Source organism: Brassica rapa, chromosome A03, assembly GCF_000309985.2.
Source record: "Brassica rapa cultivar Chiifu-401-42 chromosome A03, CAAS_Brap_v3.01, whole genome shotgun sequence".
Taxonomy (NCBI): domain Eukaryota; kingdom Viridiplantae; phylum Streptophyta; class Magnoliopsida; order Brassicales; family Brassicaceae; genus Brassica; species Brassica rapa.
In genome coordinates, this window is record NC_024797.2 from 28,827,699 (window position 1) to 28,848,931 (window position 21,233).

The window sequence follows — 21,233 nt, forward strand, 5'->3', positions numbered from 1 at the left end:
TCTTATTATATAAAGCTTGAATCTTCAAAGTTGCTAATTAACATAATCGCGACATGTGTCAATTAATTTATTAAGATTGTGACATGTGTCAAAAATATGTTACTATTCTTTTTTATTATCTTATTATATAAAGCTTGAATCTTCAAAGTTGCTAATTAACATAATCGCGACATGTGTCAATTAATTTATTAAGATTGTGACATGTGTCAAAAATATGTTATTAGGAGTTATAAAGATTTAGAAAAAGAAATTTATTATAACATTTTTTGGAGACTAGAAAAGGAAAATTATTACAAAAAATAATTTATTGTTATTTTTAGGATTTTAGAAAAGGAAAGTAACTATTACATAGTCTTTTAGAATTATATTTTATGGTTCTTTATAGTCTTTTAAAAATATTTGATAGTAAATCTAATTTTCGAAAATTCTAGAAACAAAGAATAATTGTAAAAAGATTTTTGAAAGTATTTGCTTTCTTTTAAAAATATTTTTATATTTTTAATCTTTAAAGATACTAAAGAAAGATATTATAAGAGAAAACTTATTATATAAAGTTTGGTTCTTCAAAGTTGCTAATTAACATGATCGCGACATGTGTCAATTAATTTATTAAGATTATGACATGTGTCAAAAATATGTTACAATTCTATTTTATTAGGAGTTAAAAAGATTTAGAAAAAGAAATTTATTATAACCTTTTTGGGAGACTAGAAAAGGAAAATTATTACAAAAAATAGTTTATTGTTATTTTTAGGAGTTTAGAAAAGGAAAATAACTATTACATAGTCTTTTACAATTATATTTTATGGTTCTTTTATAGTCTTTTAAAAATATTTGATAGTAAATCTAATTTTCAAAAATTCTAGAAACAAAGAATAATTGTAAAAAGCTTTTTGAATGTTTTTATATTCGTTTTTATTATCTTATTGTATATATATTTAAACACATGTCACAATATTTTTTTATTAAACCATTATAATAAAAAAATGTTTAACCTTTTTGGGAGACTAGAAAAGGAAAATTATTACAAAAAATAGTTTATTGTTATTCTTAGGAGTTTAGAAAAGGAAAATAACTATTACATAGTCTTTTACAATTATATTTTATGGTTCTTTTATAGTCTTTTAAAAATATTTGATAGTAAATATAATTTTCAAAAATTCTAGAAACAAAGAATAATTGTAAAAAGCTTTTTGAATGTATATGCTTTCTTTTAAAAATATTTTTATATTTTTCATCTTTAAAGATACGAAAGAAAGATATTATAAGAGAAAATATTAATTTTTTTTAAAACAAATCTTAAAAAAATACGAATTATAAAATCCTACATGTACAAGAAATTATTTAATAAAAATCAAATAGAAAAACGAACAATAAAATAAATGATATTCTTTTTTTAAAACCTAAGAAAATAAAAATGTTAAAGGACTCTTATTATTTTTCATATAAATAGCTAAGTTTCCTTTTTAACAGATAAATGTATGCTACAAAAATATAAACCAAAATAAATATTATTTTCACATCTGTATTTAGGTTTAAGCTTCTTCATATTATTTTTACAAAAAATAGTATTTACAAGAAAAATAATATCTGAGTATTTTCTTTTAATTTCTGTAAACAACTCATCATCCTTATTACATCTTATGATTCTAACACAATTTTTTTTAATTATGATCTTTTTGTCGTACATAAGTAGTATGTGTGAATATGAGGAATATATATATGTTTGTATGTATAAGACACAATATATAATTGACTAAACATAATTTTTTATTGAAAATATATTAGTTGTATAAAAATCTTAAACAAAACGACTTATAGTTGGAATTTTTCTTTAAAAAAAAGAAATTAAAAGTAACTTATTTCTCTAAAATAATTAAATTTTCTATTTAATAGATAATGTTTTGTAAAAAAATTATAAATCAAAAATAACTTAAAATATTTTACCATATTTTACCCGATATGATTGTGACATTTGTAAAACAAATTGTGTATGTATTAATAAAAATTTATCATTATGTAAAAATAACTTTTTTCCCTAAAATCCTAAATAAATTTTTTTTGAAAAATAACTTTTTCCTCTTTTAATCTTAACCAAATAAGATTGTTTCTTTTTAAATTCTGACCAAATAGAATTGTAAAAGTAATTTTTACTTTTAAAATTTAATGATAAATATGATACTGAAAATATTTAATTAAAAATATTAGTAATATTGAGAAAAAGAATTTTGAAAATAGCAACTTTTTAAAATAGTTAATATTTGCTGGAAATAATTATTTGATCGTATTTTAATTTTCTAACTCCTAGAAAAAAATAATTATAAAATATTATGTAATGTTAATTTTCTTTTCTAACACCCTAAAACTGTAAAAAAAATATTTGTTCGTTCTTTAACTTCGAAAAGAAAATCCTAAACAAAAGAGATTTGTATCATATTTTTTAATTCCTAACCAAAAAACAATTGTAAGAAGTTATTTGATAGTATATTTTAAGAGAAAATTTGATGAAGAACATGATACTAAAAATTATTTAATCAAAAATGAAGTGTAAAAATAGTATTGATATGAGCTGTAAAAATCATACTCTTAAAATTATTTAATAGTAACTAGAAATAATTATTTGATAGCAATAAGATTTTTCTTAAATTCTAAACAGAAGATAATTGTAAAAGTTTATTTGATAATACTTTACCTTTTCTAAAATCGTAAACAAAAATATAAAAAATTTTGATAGTTTTTCTTTTATTAATTGTAAATAAAAACAAGATTTGTAAAATATAAATTTTTCCTTTTTAAAAAAAAAATCCAAACAAAAGTAAACATACATATTTAATAGCATTTAAGAAAAAAATTTGATGACAAGCATGATGTTAAAGCTATTAAATTAACAAAAACCAAAACTTAGAATGTTGTCGTGATTGGTATTTAATTATTTATGTGTTTGGTTATACGACAATCAAACACATGTTTGATATATATATTCTCATGTTTGCTCATAAAAATTGATTATTATTACTGTCACCATACATATGTTTAGTCAAAAACAAATCAAGCTTCATCGTTATCTTATTACATTTTTTATTTTTACAATGTAGTAGTTTATAATTTATTTTAATTAAAATATTATTATGAAAATATATCTTTAATAAATAATGAATCCAGAAAATTATTTAACATCAGATAAGTTTAATAAAACATTAAATTAGTACATAAGAAAGTGTATAATGTTGGTATTTCTTCTTGGCCTTATTTAACTTCCAAATTTCTTTTTATTTCATTATAATTATTATTTCGGGTTGGATCCGGTTTAAATTTTTACGTTTGAATGTTTTTTCTAGCTCTAACAAATATTAACTGAAACTTATGTGTAAAAAATAATTCTTAATTATAAAATAAATTTCACATAATATATGCAAAATAATTTTAAAACAATAATAAAATGATTTTTTAATATTTTTTATTAAATTAAAATATCAAATAAAGCCCGTTGCAACGTACGGGTCCAAATCTAGTTGTAAATAAAACCAAAAACAAAGTGGAAACCAGAAGGCCCCAAAAGAAAACCCAAACCGTTGGGAGAGAATAGAAACATAGAGCCTTATCCTGCTAATATTAATCAGCAACATAGTAGCTTTAAGTTGCCTCCTGCAACAGAACAGCAGACAGCCAATGAGGCCCACCAAAAGCAACATATGATTGCAGACGTTGGTCTTTTGTAACACTGTCCGCTATTGCAGAGGCTGCAACGTTACAGTTTTCAGAAACTAGAAACAAACCGCTCTTAGCCAGTGAGTAAACGTTATTGACTACTTCATGACATAGGTGATAAGAAGAGGGATGCTCCAGCGGGCGCATCTGCAGCTTTAATGGAAGAGAATTCAAACATTATATTCTTTAGTTTAAGGTCAATTACCGGAGCAGAAGCCCAAGATAGTGCCAGAAGGTCTGCCTGTGTACTCTAGACCACTCCACTAAAAGCTCTTCTGCTATGAGATAGCACTTTACCTACAGAATCTCTAATGATCCAACCTGCCCCACTGACCGGTGATGTTGCAGACCACGTAGCACCAATGTTACACTTCAGGGAGAGGGCTGGAGGTTTTTACCAAGCAGGCACTGCCACTGGAGAAGTGGTAGAAACGATGGGACTATCAGGGAGACAACCATGCAGGTTCAGCCAAACGACAGCTTCCTCCTTAGCATTAGTCAAAATATCACTTGCTATGGGACGTACTTGTTCAAAGCACAACTTATTTCTCGCTTTCTAAATTTGCCAAAGCAGCCAAGGGAATGACAAACGAACTGAGGCACCAACATTCTGCTTTTGACAGTGAAAAATCAGATGATACATGTTCAGGAAAACAGAGTCGGTCCTAGAGAGTTTAGGAGACTAGCTAGAGAAGTCTTGAACCGGGGTTATCTATGACAAGTCTATATACTTAATGTTACACCACTAGACTAAGACAATATTTTAGAATAATGTGGCAGAAATTTATATATAAGTATGTTGGCCGGCAGGGCCGTCTCAAATTAATTTTAGGCCCTGTTCAAAAATTTTTTTAATCGTACATTTTATCACGTAAGTTTAAAATTTAATAATTTTGTCTGATTTTTCTAATTATAAGTTCTAAATTTAGCATTATATCTAAAAAATTTTTTAAAAAATTACCATAATTTATCTATATATTTTGAAAAATCTTTAAATTTTTTATTTTTATATTTCGGAGCCCTGTTCGACCGCTCCACTTGCGCGTGCTGTTAGACGGCCCTGTTGGCCGGAAACTCATGCTTCTTTGACTTGACTTAGCTCAAGGGCTGGATCTGGTTATTACCAACCGCTATCCCCCGCCGCCTTTTCGCATGGGAAAAATAATTGCAATGGAATTAGTTTATGCATTGGATAATGCCTGACAATGTGACATGAATTGTGCAAGAAGGCATAAAGGTGCGCGTGGAATATGTAATATCATTGATATTAGTACTCGTTTTGTCAAAGTTAGTACTAAGTACCCTTGCTAGAGCTGGTTACCATTGTGGATTGGTTGTTTATTTATTTATTATTTAGAACTGATGTTTGAACATAAAGAACATGTGCCTAAAGGTGAAAAAATGTTGTAATTGATTTTACAGTGTATTATTTTAGGACTTATTCTTGGATTCACCCCATAGGGTAAACCTATAGGTTCACCAACCAATAAGATTATGTTATTTTAAATTTGATATCTTTTATAAAAAGAAACAAAATATTGTCAAATTATATTATGTTTTTAAAATAAAAAGATAAAAAAATAAAAATAGTAGTAATTACAAAAAAAAATATTTTTAACGTCGTCAGGAAAAACTAAACCCTAAATCCTAACCCCTAAACCCTAAATCCGAAACTTTAAACCCTTGGGTAAACCGTAAATCCTTGAATAAATCAAAAACTCTAAATCAAAAACACTAAACACTAAAACACTCAAGGGTTTAGGATTTTATTGCTTTTAATTTAGAATTTATTATTTATCCAAGGGTTTAGGGTTTACCCAAGGGTTTAGGGTTTCAGATTTAGGGTTTAGAGATTATGATTTAGGGTTTAGTGTTTTGCTGACGACGTTAATAATATTTTTTTAAAAAAATCTTTTTTTGACGACAGAGAATAATATTTATACGGAAATACATTTATTACCATACCGTTTTAGCAATAAATCAGTGTATTTGTCAAGATCATCATAGTATTGACCCAACAAAAGACCATCATAATAACTTTATTTTATAACGGACGGAAAAAAAATGTCCTTACTTGAAAAAAAAAATCTTTAGGTTGGAGTCTACATATTGCCTTTAAATAGATAACAAATGTCCTGACAATATACAAACAAATACCTCAGAGAAAGATAAGCTTAGAAGAAAACTAGTAAACGTAAAAATATGGAGAGAATAACTCCACTTGTATTACTTGTTAGCCTACTTATCATTTCTGCCTCAGGTATTATTATATCTCTCTATTTTTATGTTTATTTTATTTTTAGCCGCATTTTTCATACAGTTTCAAAAGTTCTTTAATATAATTTTGTGATCACATTTTTCTCACATTTATTTTATGGTAAGTTTAATAATGTATATACAATGTATACAATGTTACAGTTGTGAATCAGACTAGAGCAGATATGTGCGTCGATGGACTATACACTTGCGACTACTGCGAGCAGAGATGCAAGTCCAAACACGGGCCATCAGGCCAAGGGGAATGTGAAACCCATACTGGGATGCCTATGTGCATGTGCCACTACCAATGTGAACCACCCTCGCTGACTCCACTCAATACTTGCAATGGTGGGGCCGGTTTATGTAGTGTAAGGTGTCCCCAAAAATGTTGCGATATTAACTGTGCACTTAAGTTTACAGGTGGAAGTGGGATGTGTTTCACCCTCGGTAATACTAGTGTTTGCCAGTGCAAGTATCCTTGTTAAAGCTGGCTGACAAAATTTTAAACCGACTATTTTTTATGTGGGACGATGATAAAATAATAACAATTTCCATTATATTGGTTTGTGGATGGCGTTGATTTTATGAATTGAATTGATCAACGTAGCTAAGTTTTTTAATTACATCTTTTTCAAACAATTTTTTTAGTACATATTGTTTAGTTTCTCGTGCAAACGAATCGTTGTAATCATCGTAAATTGCGACAAGATATCTTGAGACATCGCGAATGAACTAAATAAATCAAAGCATAACCCTTTATTTCAAAATACAAAAACGTGACCACCCAATAATGTTGTACGTAGATTTTTATGTTACAAAAAATAATAATAATGTTGTACGTACACATGGATATCTCCTCTAAAATCTATATATTATGAAGCAACCAGAAATGCTCTATACTCATTAAACTTTGAAAATTTTGAGATTTTATTATTATTGGTTCTTGGATTTCAAAAATCTTAATAGAATCCATTGTTGTAGGTATAAGAATTTTCAAAATTTATTCAAATTCTTTATTATTCAAAAATTTTAGTTATTATTGATTTTCTCATTTTAATTAAATCTAATGTTATTGGGAGGTGAATTCTATTCATTTTTATTCATTAGACTCAATTTTCAAAATATCATATGTATCTATGTGATTTTCAAAATCTATGTGATAAAAAAAACTAGAAAAAAAAATAATTATACTTACCAAATATATATTGCACTTTAAATCCAAGTTATATGTCCAAAACTATAATCCATTACATTTTATATACTTTTACATTTTTGGATATATAATTCTTTTTATATTGTTTTATCAATTTTGAATATATAATTATATTTATAAATATTAGAAAAAATTAAAATATTAAAACAGTTTCAAAAAGCATTTTATAATTTAAAAAAAAAAGAAGTTTTGACAAAAAAAATTGAAAAAAATCAAAAGAATATTAGCCAATCTAAAAAAATTATGATCAAATTTCATAAGTCAATGTATATAAATTTTCACAATCTACATAACTTTTATAAATTTACAATTGTTAAAATTCACAAAATCTATACAAATTTATCTCCCCATAACCTCCTTAAATAAAACTACAAATTTCGTGGTTCAAATTTACATACATGATCTAAACCAAAATTCTCCAAAACAATATATAACGTATCCGGATAATATATATAATAGAATTTAGTTTCGCTTTCAATCGAATGCTTAATGCTTCATATGTTTTACAGTTTTAAGTATTATATAAACTAAGGTCAGCAAAACATGTACCAAAAAGATTATGTTTGAACACAGTAATGTAAAATATTTTTTGTTGGTAAATGGTTGAGTCCATACTTTACGAAGAGCAAGAAGTAGAGACCATTTTATAGTTAGAACCAGGTGATGCAGAATATATAGAGTAATATTTAACATTTTAATGTCCGAAAAGCCTATCTAATTACCACCATCCAAATAAAAATACGAAAGTAAACTGATTCCATTTTATTGATTTGTTTCATTTATAAAAAAAATTTTAAAAAAAATTAGCAAGGATACTGGCATTTGCACAGTCTAGTGTTGCCAATGCTCTCACAAAATCCAGATCCACCAAGATACTTTTGTGCACAGTTTTGATTACATGCACTGCTGCACAAGCCAGTCCCACCGTAGCATTGTTTTTGATGTGGAGGAGTTGGTGATGGCGGTCCGCACGTGTAATAGCACGTGCAAAGTTGGTTTCTGTTGTCGCAACTTGCTTGGCCCGTTGGCCCATGTTTAGCCTTGCATCTCTCATCACATTGTAGACAACTACCTAGAGGGTCTTGGCATGAGTTTGCCTTCACCTTATTAACAACTGTAAAAAGTGTTCTTTAGTACATGGAAAATAAATCACTGATAGAAACATTTGCATCTTTGACAATTACAAGAAAATAAAACGTATTTAAAGAGTAGAATGCACTGTAACGAAAAGTTGTTTTTGAGATAATAATGTGGAAACGATACATTCAATATTAAAAAAAAACATAATAATTATAGACCAAATAGCATAAAAGAGCAAAAGGATGCAGCCAAATTAGTGATAGTGTACTAAATTGGTAGAAGAATTTGGCTAAATGTAACTCAGTTTATCAAGCATGTGATCAAAACAATACTCTCTCCATCTCAGTTTAAAGTAAATCAATGCATGAAATAAAAACAAAATAGTATTTTAAAAAACCTTTTGGACTATTTAGTTATCTTAAGTGCATTGGAGCAGGTTACCGGAAAAGTTAGAAAGTCTCAAGTATACACCGTCTAATTATTTATTAATAATAATAACTAATAATTAAAAAAATTACCGGATGAAAGCATGACAAAGAAGATGATTACAACCACAAGTGAAAATGTATTCTTCATATTTTCTAGTTTTTTTTCTTTGATAATTGGTTGAGACAATTATTGGTATACCATTGGAACATCTAGCTGGTATATATATAGTGTAGTGCGCCAATAGCAAAGTATATGTAATGATTTGTTTCCAAAAGAAATGGTCATTTATGCTGAATGCTGAATATTGATGATAACATCAAATTAATTTCTTAGTCAAAACAAAAAGCATCGAACTAATTTCTCAAAGTTCAAACATATATTTGAAGTCAAATGCCAAAATGAGCCATAAACATTTGTAGTCAAACTTCTAAAGAGACTGGATACTAGACGGAATATAATGATATTTTGTATGATATTTTTTCCGTAAAAACTAAAAATATTTGTAATAGTATCTTTCAACACAGTGGTAATCTTATGGGACTTGGTATGTATCCACATCAGTATTGGTTTGATTTTTCCTTATAACTAAATTATCATTACATGGCCAGTATTAGATTGAGTTTCGGTCCAAGTGGTTTATATGGTGGGACGTAATAAATGATCGGTTCATTCCCTGACATTAGTCAGAAAATATTCCAAACTCGGATCAGACAGCATGTTACGTTTTTGGCTTGTCCACTTTGTAAACGTTAGCCGACCGGAAGCCAATGCTTCCTTGGCTTGGTCCAAGACCGGTTTTTCTTTGTATAAACCTAATCTATTAATTATCTATACATTTTTAAAAAATATTTTTGTTGGACACGAAGATTTATCAATACAAATATATATATCAATAGGGATTTTTAATTATTTAAAAGGTAACTTATAAATTCTCAGTAGATATAAATATAATACAACCTATATAAATTAATATTATTGAGATTTAATAGTTAAAATGTCTTATGTACAAGGTAAGACAGGAAAAACAAATCTTATTAGTTATTACTATCATTTTCTGCATTCTCCAAAACGCCACCTAGCTAGTTGATAAGGATTCAATGTAAACAATAGGAGATAAGGGTTCAACTTTGCGTTAGTTCTTTTACTACAGAACTGAGAAGCAGTTTAAGAGTACACAAGCAAACGGTTTCAGAAAGAAAAGAAAACGGTCTCTGTCTCTTCTTCTTATGACCTTAGTGTCTGACTTCCTAAGTAACTTTTGAGAACATCCATGACAGCTCCAAAATTTGCTTTCACTTCAACAGGAGGAATCGAGAATATGCAAGCCATGTCAGGTATAGCATTCGAGTGATAATCAATCTTCGACTGAGTAAACTTCAACCCATGAGCAGTCCTCACAACCACGGTTCGGTCTGTCGGCGCAATCACTCCTTGATTCCTCAGCTTAAACAGAGCGGTCAGCGCCAGACCTAGCTTCTTCCACAGTCCCATCCCACTTCTTAACCGCATACACTCTGGTTATCTTTTTGGAACATTTTTTTTATCTTTTCGAAACACTTTTTTTTCGCAAATGTGGATCTTTTCCAAACCGAAAGAGTATTATAGAAAAAAAGCCTCGGCTTCTCGCAAGATCACTATATGACTTCAAAGTTCTTGTGTCTCTCTTGATTCTAAACCTAACAGATTTGACATAACGTTACAAATGTTTCCGAAACTCGAAGTACATATTCAGTTACATTCTTAACACAGTCACGTACATCTGCGTAATCTCCATTCACTATAATCGTAGTTTCATCTGAAAAATAAATTACCATACACTAATGTGCAGACAAAAATGCAAACAAAACTACCAATACTAATTAATGCGTATATAATTTAGCTTATGGTTTCACTTTAAGTGAAAACAAACTCAAAGAACAAAACAGCATGTTCAAAAGCAAAAGAAAAAAAACTCATACTATCTCTAAGAGACATCAAACTGACGCAACAACACAACCAAATCTTTCATATGATTCGACAGGAAAGGTAAGGACATCAACACACTCAACTTTTCCCCACACCTCACGTCCATTGAATCGTTTGTGTTTGTGGCTAAAACTGGGATGTGTAAGTAAAAGTTGGCCACCAGTCCAAAGTCACTCCCATTTTCTAAACATCTTGTAGGATGCTCACGTAGTTTCTCCAAACCCTTGATCTCTCTCCACTCTCTACCCTCAATCTTAGAGGCAGACCAAATTAAATAACCGGAGCGAGTGCAACAACATATTACCTTCCCAATCTCACTCCAAGCCTCAACGGAATCATCGGATAGGAAACTCGATATCTCTTTTACAAGTTTCTATGTGCCATCTTTCGGCTCGTAAGTGTATTCCTTATCACCTGCCAGTAAGTAAATTATCCCTTCGAACACGTTAACATTATAGCAACGTCTTTTGCGAAAGTGGTTGCATAACTCATCAACGCCCGGCCCAGGAAAGGCTGTCCATGACTGAGTTTTAATTTACGTCAAATACCTCAATCCAGTTGGCATTGTACTTGTCAATATCGCAACCTCCCATCACATATATCTTCTCATCGAGTAAAACTGTCTGCGCATCCTCCCGTGCCACGGTCATGTTAGGGGCATCACGCCAAGTGTGGCTTCGACAATCAAAGATCCGAACAGAGGAAGACGGTTCCTTGTAGGGTCCACCGATTATGTAGATGTCCGAACCAACCGTTGTGATGTTATGTAGTTCGGGAAAAGAATCGGTGGAAGAGAAAGGTATAGGAACAACCGAAAATCCACTCGAGTCCCGCTTAAGCCTAATCATACCTCTCCGTTTTGTTCGCTTTTGATTATTAGGTTTCGGCCGAAGGCTAAACCAGCTCGCACATGGGTGACCGGGCAACTTTAACCAGATATAGAGGCATGTTTCATTGGATCCTCTTTGAGATCGCGCCTTGTAGATATCCATAGATGATAAGAGAGAGTGGAATCTCTTTGAGACGAGAGAGAGCGATGGGTAATTCCATCTCGAGATACGGGCAAGAATGTTTTCAATGATTTCGTCCGGTAGTGAAGAAAACATCGACTGTGGCTCAGGAACCGTCTTCTTTTTTTTTGGTTGGTTCAACTTTGTCGGAGATCATGATCGGCCGAAGTTGCAGTATAGACGCTGTGAAGAGGGAATATGATAAAAAAAAATTATAGGGTTAATAAACACGTTTCTTTACATAAGTTAACGCATATATAAAAAGACTTTTTTGTATTGTTATTGCCTTATTGGATTTGATGGTTCGGGAGAATTTGTGTTTTCTTCGTAAGTTGTATACAAACCTAGTTTACCGTGGAAGCACAGTAGCCTATTGGTTAAGCTTTAAAAGCTTCTACATCCGGGTCGATTATGCAATTTTTTACATATTACAGGAAATTCAGGTTTCAAATTTTGGAGAAGAGCAAGGATTTACAAGGAAGCTTCAATATGGTACAAGTAAATCTAGTCAGGAATAGATCTTCATAGGATGGCTCAGATGATACAGTTAGACGTAGATCTTCATAAGACAGGTAGTATTATCGGTTGTCGATTTGTCTATGTAATCTTTCTCATAAACATATTGTCATTATGAATCAGCGTTTAAAAAAAAACCTAGTTTATTAATTATTCATACATTTTTTAAAATAGTTTAATTGGAAAACGAAGATTTTATCAATAAAAATATATACTTTATTTTAAAATTATTTAAAAGGTAACTTATAAAATCTCAGTAGATATAATATAACTTGAGATTGATCCGCACATCCGTGCGGATATTGGTTCTTACATTTTATACATTGATATTTATTTTCATAATACAGTTATATATTTTAGATCGGTCGTAATATAAGTATAACTAATTGTATTCAAAATACTTGGACCGAATCGGGTAAATATGATTATTTTGGTACAAATAATCAGAACCGAACTCATCCGAACTCGTTTCACATACATTTGTTATTTAGATATTTTTAGGTTTTTATACATCAGAACCGAACTCATCCAGATCCAGAAGGACCCAACTCAAAACCATATATAAATTTATAATATTCAAGCGGAACTTAATTTAAAAAAGAAAAACTATACCTGAAAAGAACAAATTTTATAAACTAATAAAAATGACAAATTCTATGTGTTTTGCTAAATTAAGTGATACACTAGATCCTGATCCGCGCAACTGCGCGAGTACCTATTTTTTCGTTTTAATTTTTTTTTTGTACTGAATGATTAGGTCTGGGCATTTGGAGTCTCAATCAGGTTTCAGTTTTTCAGGTTTATCAAAATCAGCCACATTCTGGTTATATGAAAGTTTGGTTTGGGACTGGTTCGAGTTCTATTGGGTTTGGGTCGAGGTTAGTAAATCTTTAAAGAACCGGTACAACCCAATATATTTTTGGGTTCAGGTCCCATCGGGTTTTTGGTTTTAAAGTACTTGATTTGTACCTATTTTGTAACTAAAACATAAGTAAAACCGATTCAAAAATAAAAAGAAACATCAAACGTGATCATTCAAAATCAAACAAAAGGTAAACATAGTTATTGATAGAAAGAAAATAATTGAAAGCATAAAAGAAAACCAAGTTCTCATGAAATGAGAAACATTATTCAATGAAAATAAAACCAAAATCTAAAACTTTCAAGTTTCAACCGCCACCTTTAAGCATAAACCTTAAAGTAATAGATAATTATTTTAGATGTTCAATAATATATTAGTGTATTTTAGATACTTGTTAGAGATTGAGATAATGTTTGGTACAAGTTCTTTTTTGGGATTTTGAAGTTTCGGGTTCTATCGGATATCCATTTAGGTTAAGGTTCGGTTTGGATAATATACATAACCCAAAATACAATAAAAAAAATACATTTGGTATTTATGTCAAGTTCGGATCAGTTCATATCTACCCTACGCGCCAGAAAACCCTTAATATACATGAAAGTGAAAGAAATTAGTTATCTACCCTACGCGCCAGAAAACCCTTAATAACTGTTCAATATTTGGTCAATGTTTCCAATTTTACCCCTAAAACGAAAATACGGTGGTTAAAAGGTGAGTCCTTTTTGGATTTTGTTTGATTTGTTATGATATAGCTATAGGTTACTATTAGAAATTAGGTCTGTAGCTAGCTTCTTCTCATCCACTCGTTTTGGCTGATCTTTGCATTATATTTTAAATTTCTTTTTTCTTAAATAACCTTTGCAGATAACCAAACCTTATGTCTGCAAAGGGAGGCTTTTAAACCACATGTTTTTTTATACACTTTTAGGTTTATAAATGCTTTAACATACACGTTAATGAATCAGTCAACAATATTAATATGATTTAAGATAAAGTTCTGGAAACAGGAATACTTTTGCAAGCCTAAAGAAAAGATGCTATTAGTTGTTTAGTCATTAATGGCAAAATTGCTAAGTTTCGTGTTAGCACATACATCCTCCGGTGACAGCCATCAGTAACGTTAGCATCTAAACGGTAAGTTAGCATATAGTTGACATGTTAGGTTTGATCTTAGTAAAGTTGCCATTAGTTAACATAGTACTACAAAACAAGTTAACATCTAAGGCGATAGAGTTACGGTACAAATTAAGATTAGCAGTTAACATAGATGAAGGTCATTAGTTACTTTCCCACATACGCAAATTGTTAGCAATGTTGTTAATTTCTGATTCACAAGGCTACCAACAAGGATGTTCATGTGGTTATTGTCTTGTGCATCTGATAATTCAACATCGACTGGATCATCAATATTGTCTATTTCGTTATTCTCTTTGGCTTATTTTTCTTTTGTGTTTATCTACTAAATTATGTATTAGACGGCACACTATTTTGAGAATCTTCTATACACATGATCCACTTACAAAAACATTGTCGAAAAGACATCTAAGACGTTAATATAACACTTACGAATCATTAGAAATATCAACCAAATTAATATCATTTTATCAGATAGTATATCAGCTACACATTGTTCATACATATGGTTAACCAGCAGCTACATCTTGATGCATCGTTGTGGCTAGCTCCCTTGCAGCACCAGGGCGAACATAAGCGCATCCATAACCTACACGGATGAGATGAATGAATGATGGAAAGCCACCACATTGCTCTGCTACGTCTAACAACTAACTTGATGTCTAACAATGATGTTACAGTCTACTACAACAAATATAGGTATACATACAGTATAATACATGTTACGTCCGACCTTAACGTCTAACTATGTTAGTTATTCATACCGTAAAATACAAGTTACGTCTAAACCTTAACATCTAACTACGCAGTTACAGTCTACAGCTATTATTAGCGTTTTCACATACGGTTAACTTCTACAATTATTATTTCTACGGCATCTCCATAACATATATCATCAAAGTTAGAGCGAAAGGAAAACTAGTAACCGTTATAATACAAGTTGACATTAACCGTATTAAACATGTTTCTCCTGCCAAATAAAATATAAACACTGCTAAAGTGTAGAAAGAATGTTTTTGGCTAGGTCACATTCCTAACATGTATCATAAACGGGAAAATAAGCTCTTAGGATATACTAATATTAGTATCAACAAACTCAAAAAATAAATACACTGAATTATGAGTCGCAGAGACACTAATAAGTAAAATCATCCAACGTACCGTACATTTCCATCAATAAAATTCAGAGATCCAAAAATTTCCCCACAATAAAGGTTCAGGGAAGTGCACATCTTCCATCTGTGACAATGAATCAGCCACAGTTGAAAATTGTTCCCAAGAAAAGAGAAATAAGAAGAAATCAGAACAATCAAAAGGATTAGGTTACTTACACCTCTTCAGTTTTGGAACTAAAAGCGGTGGCAAATGGTAGGGAGATAATTTGATTGGAATCTGATGTGTTGCCTGATTGCCATGGAAGAAGATGAACATGGCTTTGTATTCCCTGAGAGAAGAACACAAAAAAAGATGAAAAGATAATGGAGAGGTGAAGAACGTGACACAATGTTATGACGAGAGAGAATGAAAGGTTGTGACTTTGAACACAACTATTAAACTATAAAAATGTAATTGCTGCCTTTTCATTTACCCCTGGTGTCTTTGTGAATAATAGTGAAGTACAGTCGGTGGCGTGTAGTATAAAGTTTTAGCTTCTAGTTTCTGACACATAATCTACAAGGACAAGATAGATGAGTTATAGTCATATAGGGGTGTTTTGGTATTAAAAAAAGTTCAACAGTGTCTCGGGTATTTTCTTAATTTCGACAATTCCTGTGTATATACGGCCTAAATTCTCTTATTTTTATCAGATCAGGTTCGGTTAATTTGCTCAGCCCTAAAAATGATGTACTTGTTGAAGTTAGCCGTACTATGTTGAATTATTTTATTGTGGATATTAAAAAATTATTGGTGTTAAAAAATCAGACATGTATATATAATTCGAAGTATGTATAGTATATATAGAAAACATAAATCTGAATTTGAAATTATGAAAAATTAATAACTGTTAGTTAACATAATATACATATTTTTATAAATTAGTTATAACATTTATAAGAAACAAATTGTTAATAGATATTCATAAATTTTGAACAATATAAAACATTTTGATTAAAAATTATAAAAATATAAACAATTAAAGTATCAATTAATAAAATAGATGATTACATATTTCTAATGAGCTTAAATTTGGGTATAGAAAATAATACTTTTGGTTAGAAAAAAACAAAAAAAAAATAATATTTTGGGTTAGTGTAAGATTTTGAAGGCCCAATTGTATTTCTAAGCTCAATTTACCTTATACAAAAAAAAAAATTCGGGAAACCCAATAACCATTAAGTATTTTTTTTTCTTTATTAAAACTGAGTTGATGATTGTTTCCACTAGTTTTTGGTTTTTAGAATTTGGTTTTTGGTTTTTAATTTTTAGATTTTGGTTTTTGATGTTCAGCATTTGTTTTTGGTTTTTAGTTTTTAGATTTTTTTTTTTTGTATTTCACAAAAACTTTGTCTTGTTTTACATTAATATATATTTTGATTTGATTTCAATTGAAATACAACATGATTAGTTTGTTAAGATGTTATTGAATTTTTCATTTGACAGGCACGCTATTATTTTATTGTCAAACTAGTGTCTTCCTGCACCATGTGCAGTCAAACAAAATTTAATTATTTTTAACAGATAAATATAAATTATATTTTAATATAAAATTTCATTAATATTGTAAATTTTCTTTCTCGTACCAATATTTAATATAAATTTGATTTAATTAAACATAAAAATTATATTTAAGAATATGCATGTATATATTTAAAATTATAATCTTAGATATATTTTTCTATCTATTTATTTTAAATAAATATATTAAATAAATTTGTAAAAGTTGCATAATTACCAAAAATTAAAATTTAACAATATTTATAAAATTTGTAGAAATATAAGTAAATAATGATTTTATGATTAAATTTTTATCTTTTTTAAAAAAAAATTATATACATTTTTGAAAATTTTAGTAATAAAATTGTATAATTTAAAAATATATAGTTAAATTATATTTCAAAATTTATAATGCCATATTTGAATATATTTATTTTAATGATGATTTATGAGTTATTCTCATATTCTAAAAAAAATTCTAAAAATATAAATTGACATTAATTATAATATATGAGTTTTTACCGTATTTTAAAAAGTTTACCAAAAATATAGATTAACATTAAATACAATTGTCCATGTCATATTAAGCTATAAGACATGTCATCAATTTCAGTAGTAATGTCATATTTGTTTTGTAAAATTGATTGCAGAAATGACATGTGGCAAAATCACTTCACAAATATAGTCTAGGGGATCTCTCAGAACTAAACACAACCCAAACACGATAGGATGTCATGGTAATAAGAAAAGCGAGTCATTCCTTCAAGAAGTTTTTTCAATATAGTTAATGTTGCTTTACGTTGATAAAAATTTGACATATTCATCAATGTTGCAATAAGACTTTAGTTGGGTTTTGTTTTCAGGGGTAATAATGTTATGATTCCGCAATGAAGTAATATTGGAAGTACATCTAACCAACTGTTAAGTGTTAACTAAAATATTCTGTTTATCATCAACTAATTATAGGTTTGGATAGACTCGAAAAAGATACTCTGTTTTGATTTTGAATTTATTGATTTGGTTGGTTTAGAAAGATTAGATCATGGATTGGTATAGCTGATTTGATTTTTATAAGTCACGTAAAGTATAAATGTAATAACTTGCTGTTATAGGTATTATTAATTAGATCCATATGATGCTTTCTGATAACGTGACTGAACATTGGAGTTTTGGAGGAATAATTATTCATATTTGTATGATACGAATGAATAATTGAATTAATGATTTTAATTTTTTTAAACTAAAGTTATCATCAATTGCTATGTAAACATGTCCATCATAGGTGAATAAGAAAACTGCAGGTTAAAGTTATTAAAAACAGATTACTTTTGAAGTCATTCAATTTATCAAAGTGTAGGTGAAGAAGAAAGATTTAGGTTACAGTGTTATTATAAATCACTAGGGGCATTGCCCCCCCCCCCTCCCCACGCGCAAGTGCGGAGTTGTGGACAAAGTTTTTGTTTCATCTCAATATTTGCTAGGGTTATTGTAGTTGTAAATTTTCTGTTTTGAGTCGTTTTTCAAGTTTTTTTTTATTGTTAGAGTTGTGATGATGAACTGTGTATGCATTGTTCTCCACTTATGAAGTACTAAACTGTGTTAATAATGTGATTGATATAGTTCATGTTGTTGTTTGCTGTGTCACTCAGACTTATTATTTGTTTGTCTTTTTAATTTGTTTCTTGTATTGTTGAGAGTACATAAATTATATTAAAATTGTTGAAAGTACCTTTTGTTTCTGGATATTTTTTCTCCAATGTAGTTGTGTAAGTTATGTGTATTAAGTAATAATTTTTATTATCCTTATTATGTTTGTTATATGTTTTTATTTTATTTTTAAACTTGTTACTCTTACCAGACCTTTAAAACAAATACATGAAGATTTGTAGAAATAACTATAAAATGATTGATAGTTCTGAATATTTGGGCTTTAATGAGTTTTAAACGAATTTATGTATTTCTCATAAGAAGACAATAGCATTGGCATGTTGACATTGGACATGTAAGCTATTTTTATAAGACAAGAGGAGTGAGCAGGTGGAGATGTTGTTGCCGCATTTGTGTCTGTCGGAATTGTCTCTTGTATCTCTTGTTGTGGTTGTATTTGTTTATCTTTTATTTGATGGGTAATATGTAAACAAAAAACAGTGTTAATTGTATTTATCAGAGTTCGTAACTTACTCTGGTTTTTTGTTCAGGTAATTTCACTGATCTTGGTTGTCGTCTTCGTCTTCTTTGTTGGGAAAGTAAGTTTGTAAATTGTTAAATAGCTGGCTATGTAGTTTGTATTTGTTTAGTTGACTCGAAGTATATGTCATGAAAGTAAGTTTGTAAATTGTTAAGTAGCTCGCCGTGTAGTTTGTATTTGTTTAGCTGACTCGATTTATGTGTCGTTGAGTATTAGTTGAGGTGATTGGTTTGGTATATTTGTTTTGAAGTTTATTTCTAAGATTAGACAAAAAAAGAGAGGTGATCATTAATGATTCGTCTTTTTTAGAATTCTAGTTTTTGGTGTATTGATTGTTTGGGTTGTTGTGGTTTCTTTTAAGCTGTAAAATAAAGGTTTGTGTAAAATTAGTTTGATAAGTAAGGGAGATAAGTAGACGACCACATAATTTGGGTATGAAATATTTTTGATTATTGATGTTAGAACTATATAGATAATAATATAAAGAGAATTGTGTGTTGATTGTTTCTTACGGATCAATGAAGAGACGGATAACGACTCGAGTTGTTTCTTTTCTAAGGTCAGAGCCTTAGACAGAACGGATTTTCCCAACCACATCGGCGAATTTAAATATCAGTTATGATAACGAAACATATTATAAACTCAGATGCAATATGATAATATACATGAGAGTTCTACGTTTGTATTCGCAATCACTTTGAAATTGTCAAACAGTCTAATAATGATTGGAGATTGATCTCAGGAGCACTTGTGATGACTTCATCAATAATAGTTGGTGAGATGAAACAAATGAGGAATGGATGATCAATTATCTTGTACATGCTTGAGCACCTAGCAACCTCAAAACGATCGACTTTCACAATGGAACCGGCTTTTAAAGATGGCATGTAATGATTAGCACGTCAGACGGAAATAAACCCATGAATCATAGAATCGGCAAATAATATTATTTAACAAAAAATCATAAAATCAATTTAAAAAAATTATACTAAATAAATGTGATAAATAGAAGATTAACGTGATGAACCTCATTTAAAAATGAAATACATAATACACTTGTATGTCTGGTCCACAGAGAAAACGGAAGCAAAGGTTTCCAACCTTCATAAATATATATTAGTTTTGGCCATCAATGTACAAAATATCTTTTAGTTTAGTGATATAAATGTTGGTGTTTATAACTCAATAACCCAGATTCGAGTAACATGCTTAACATTTTTTTTACACTTTTTAAAAGTAGGACCCAATGATTATATTATAGATTCTATTTTTCTGAGAGTTTTCATTATGTAATTTAGTTAATAACAAATTAACAACACGTTACATTGAAGTTATTGTTTCCGTTATTTTTGGCAAAACTATAGTTAGAAATTATGCATTAATTAATCCGAAAAGACAAGATTGTTAAAAGGAAAGATTATTAATAGTTTTAGTGGCATAGTAGTGTAAATAACATTGAAAACTAAGGGGATAATTCTATAGGTACTTCTATTTTAATAAGATACTAAATTTTGATCCGCGCTTTCCAAGCGCGGAGTTGTTGGATTATATTATAATACAAAATTTTATTATATCGAAAAATATAATTTTTAACAGTTATATAATCTACAAATTAGTTTATTTGAGATTTTATATGTACACTTTTACGTAAATTTCTTTTCGACATGAGAATTATATCCGGATCAAAAAAACAAACTAAACCGACCCAAAATTATAGGTTAGTTCAGGTCCAGAGAAGATAACCTATTGTGTTTTTTTTGACCCGTAGGTCTTTGTTTGAGTCCGGGTCCTACCCTAGACCCGATCATAAATATGTGTTTATTAGGTATATATATTTGGATATTTCGAATATGTTTCCGGTATTATGGATATTGTTTTTAAGTTTTTGGTTTACGGTTAGAGTTTTGATTTCAGGTAAATTTTTCAAATTAAAAAAAAATTGGGTATTTGGATAAAATTTTGGGTATTTTCCAGTTCATCGTGTTAGATTTTGAATAAGATTTTAAATTTTTAGGTATTTAAATTTTTTGGTATTTATTTGGAGTTTCAAATACTTTTCGTGTTTCGGATATTTTTCAGATTTTTTATATATTTCGAATTCTTTTAGGATCTTAAATACCCGAACAGATTTGGACCCATTACGTCCATATCAGGTCCAACAACTTTTTGATATAGATTTTTAACGTTATTGTACAAAAACATGGTTGATGAAAT

At 29.3% G+C, this 21,233-nt stretch overlaps 2 protein-coding genes and 1 long non-coding RNA gene across 4 annotated transcripts; 1 reads left to right on the forward strand and 2 right to left on the reverse strand.

Moving 5' to 3' along the window:
- The first annotated feature begins 240 nt into the window (after window positions 1-240).
- Window positions 241-6,524, forward strand: LOC117132570. Its single transcript, XR_004456210.1, has 2 exons — window positions 241-5,968; window positions 6,127-6,524. It is a non-coding gene; the product is annotated as an uncharacterized LOC117132570 (long non-coding RNA).
- LOC103862152 (defensin-like protein 183) lies at window positions 2,293-16,795 on the reverse strand. 2 transcript variants are annotated; one of them, XM_009139857.3, is made up of 3 exons: window positions 15,508-16,795; window positions 8,779-15,415; window positions 2,293-8,294 (listed from the first exon to the last, which is right to left on the reverse strand). In XM_009139857.3, exons 2-3 carry the CDS (start codon window positions 8,834-8,836, stop codon window positions 7,984-7,986), a joined length of 369 nt encoding a protein of 122 aa, XP_009138105.2. In that variant the 5' UTR covers window positions 8,837-15,415; window positions 15,508-16,795; the 3' UTR covers window positions 2,293-7,983. The 2 variants fall into 2 exon arrangements, 1 of the variants encoding a protein (XP_009138105.2); XR_004456209.1 differs by lacking the exon at window positions 2,293-8,294 and having other exon boundaries at window positions 12,102-14,765; window positions 15,338-15,415.
- LOC103862153 (F-box/kelch-repeat protein At5g39560-like) lies at window positions 10,653-11,760 on the reverse strand. Its single transcript, XM_033287439.1, has 3 exons — window positions 11,203-11,760; window positions 10,959-11,027; window positions 10,653-10,907 (listed from the first exon to the last, which is right to left on the reverse strand). Exons 1-3 carry the CDS (start codon window positions 11,758-11,760, stop codon window positions 10,653-10,655), a joined length of 882 nt encoding a protein of 293 aa, XP_033143330.1.
- Window positions 16,796-21,233: the final 4,438 nt, after the last annotated feature.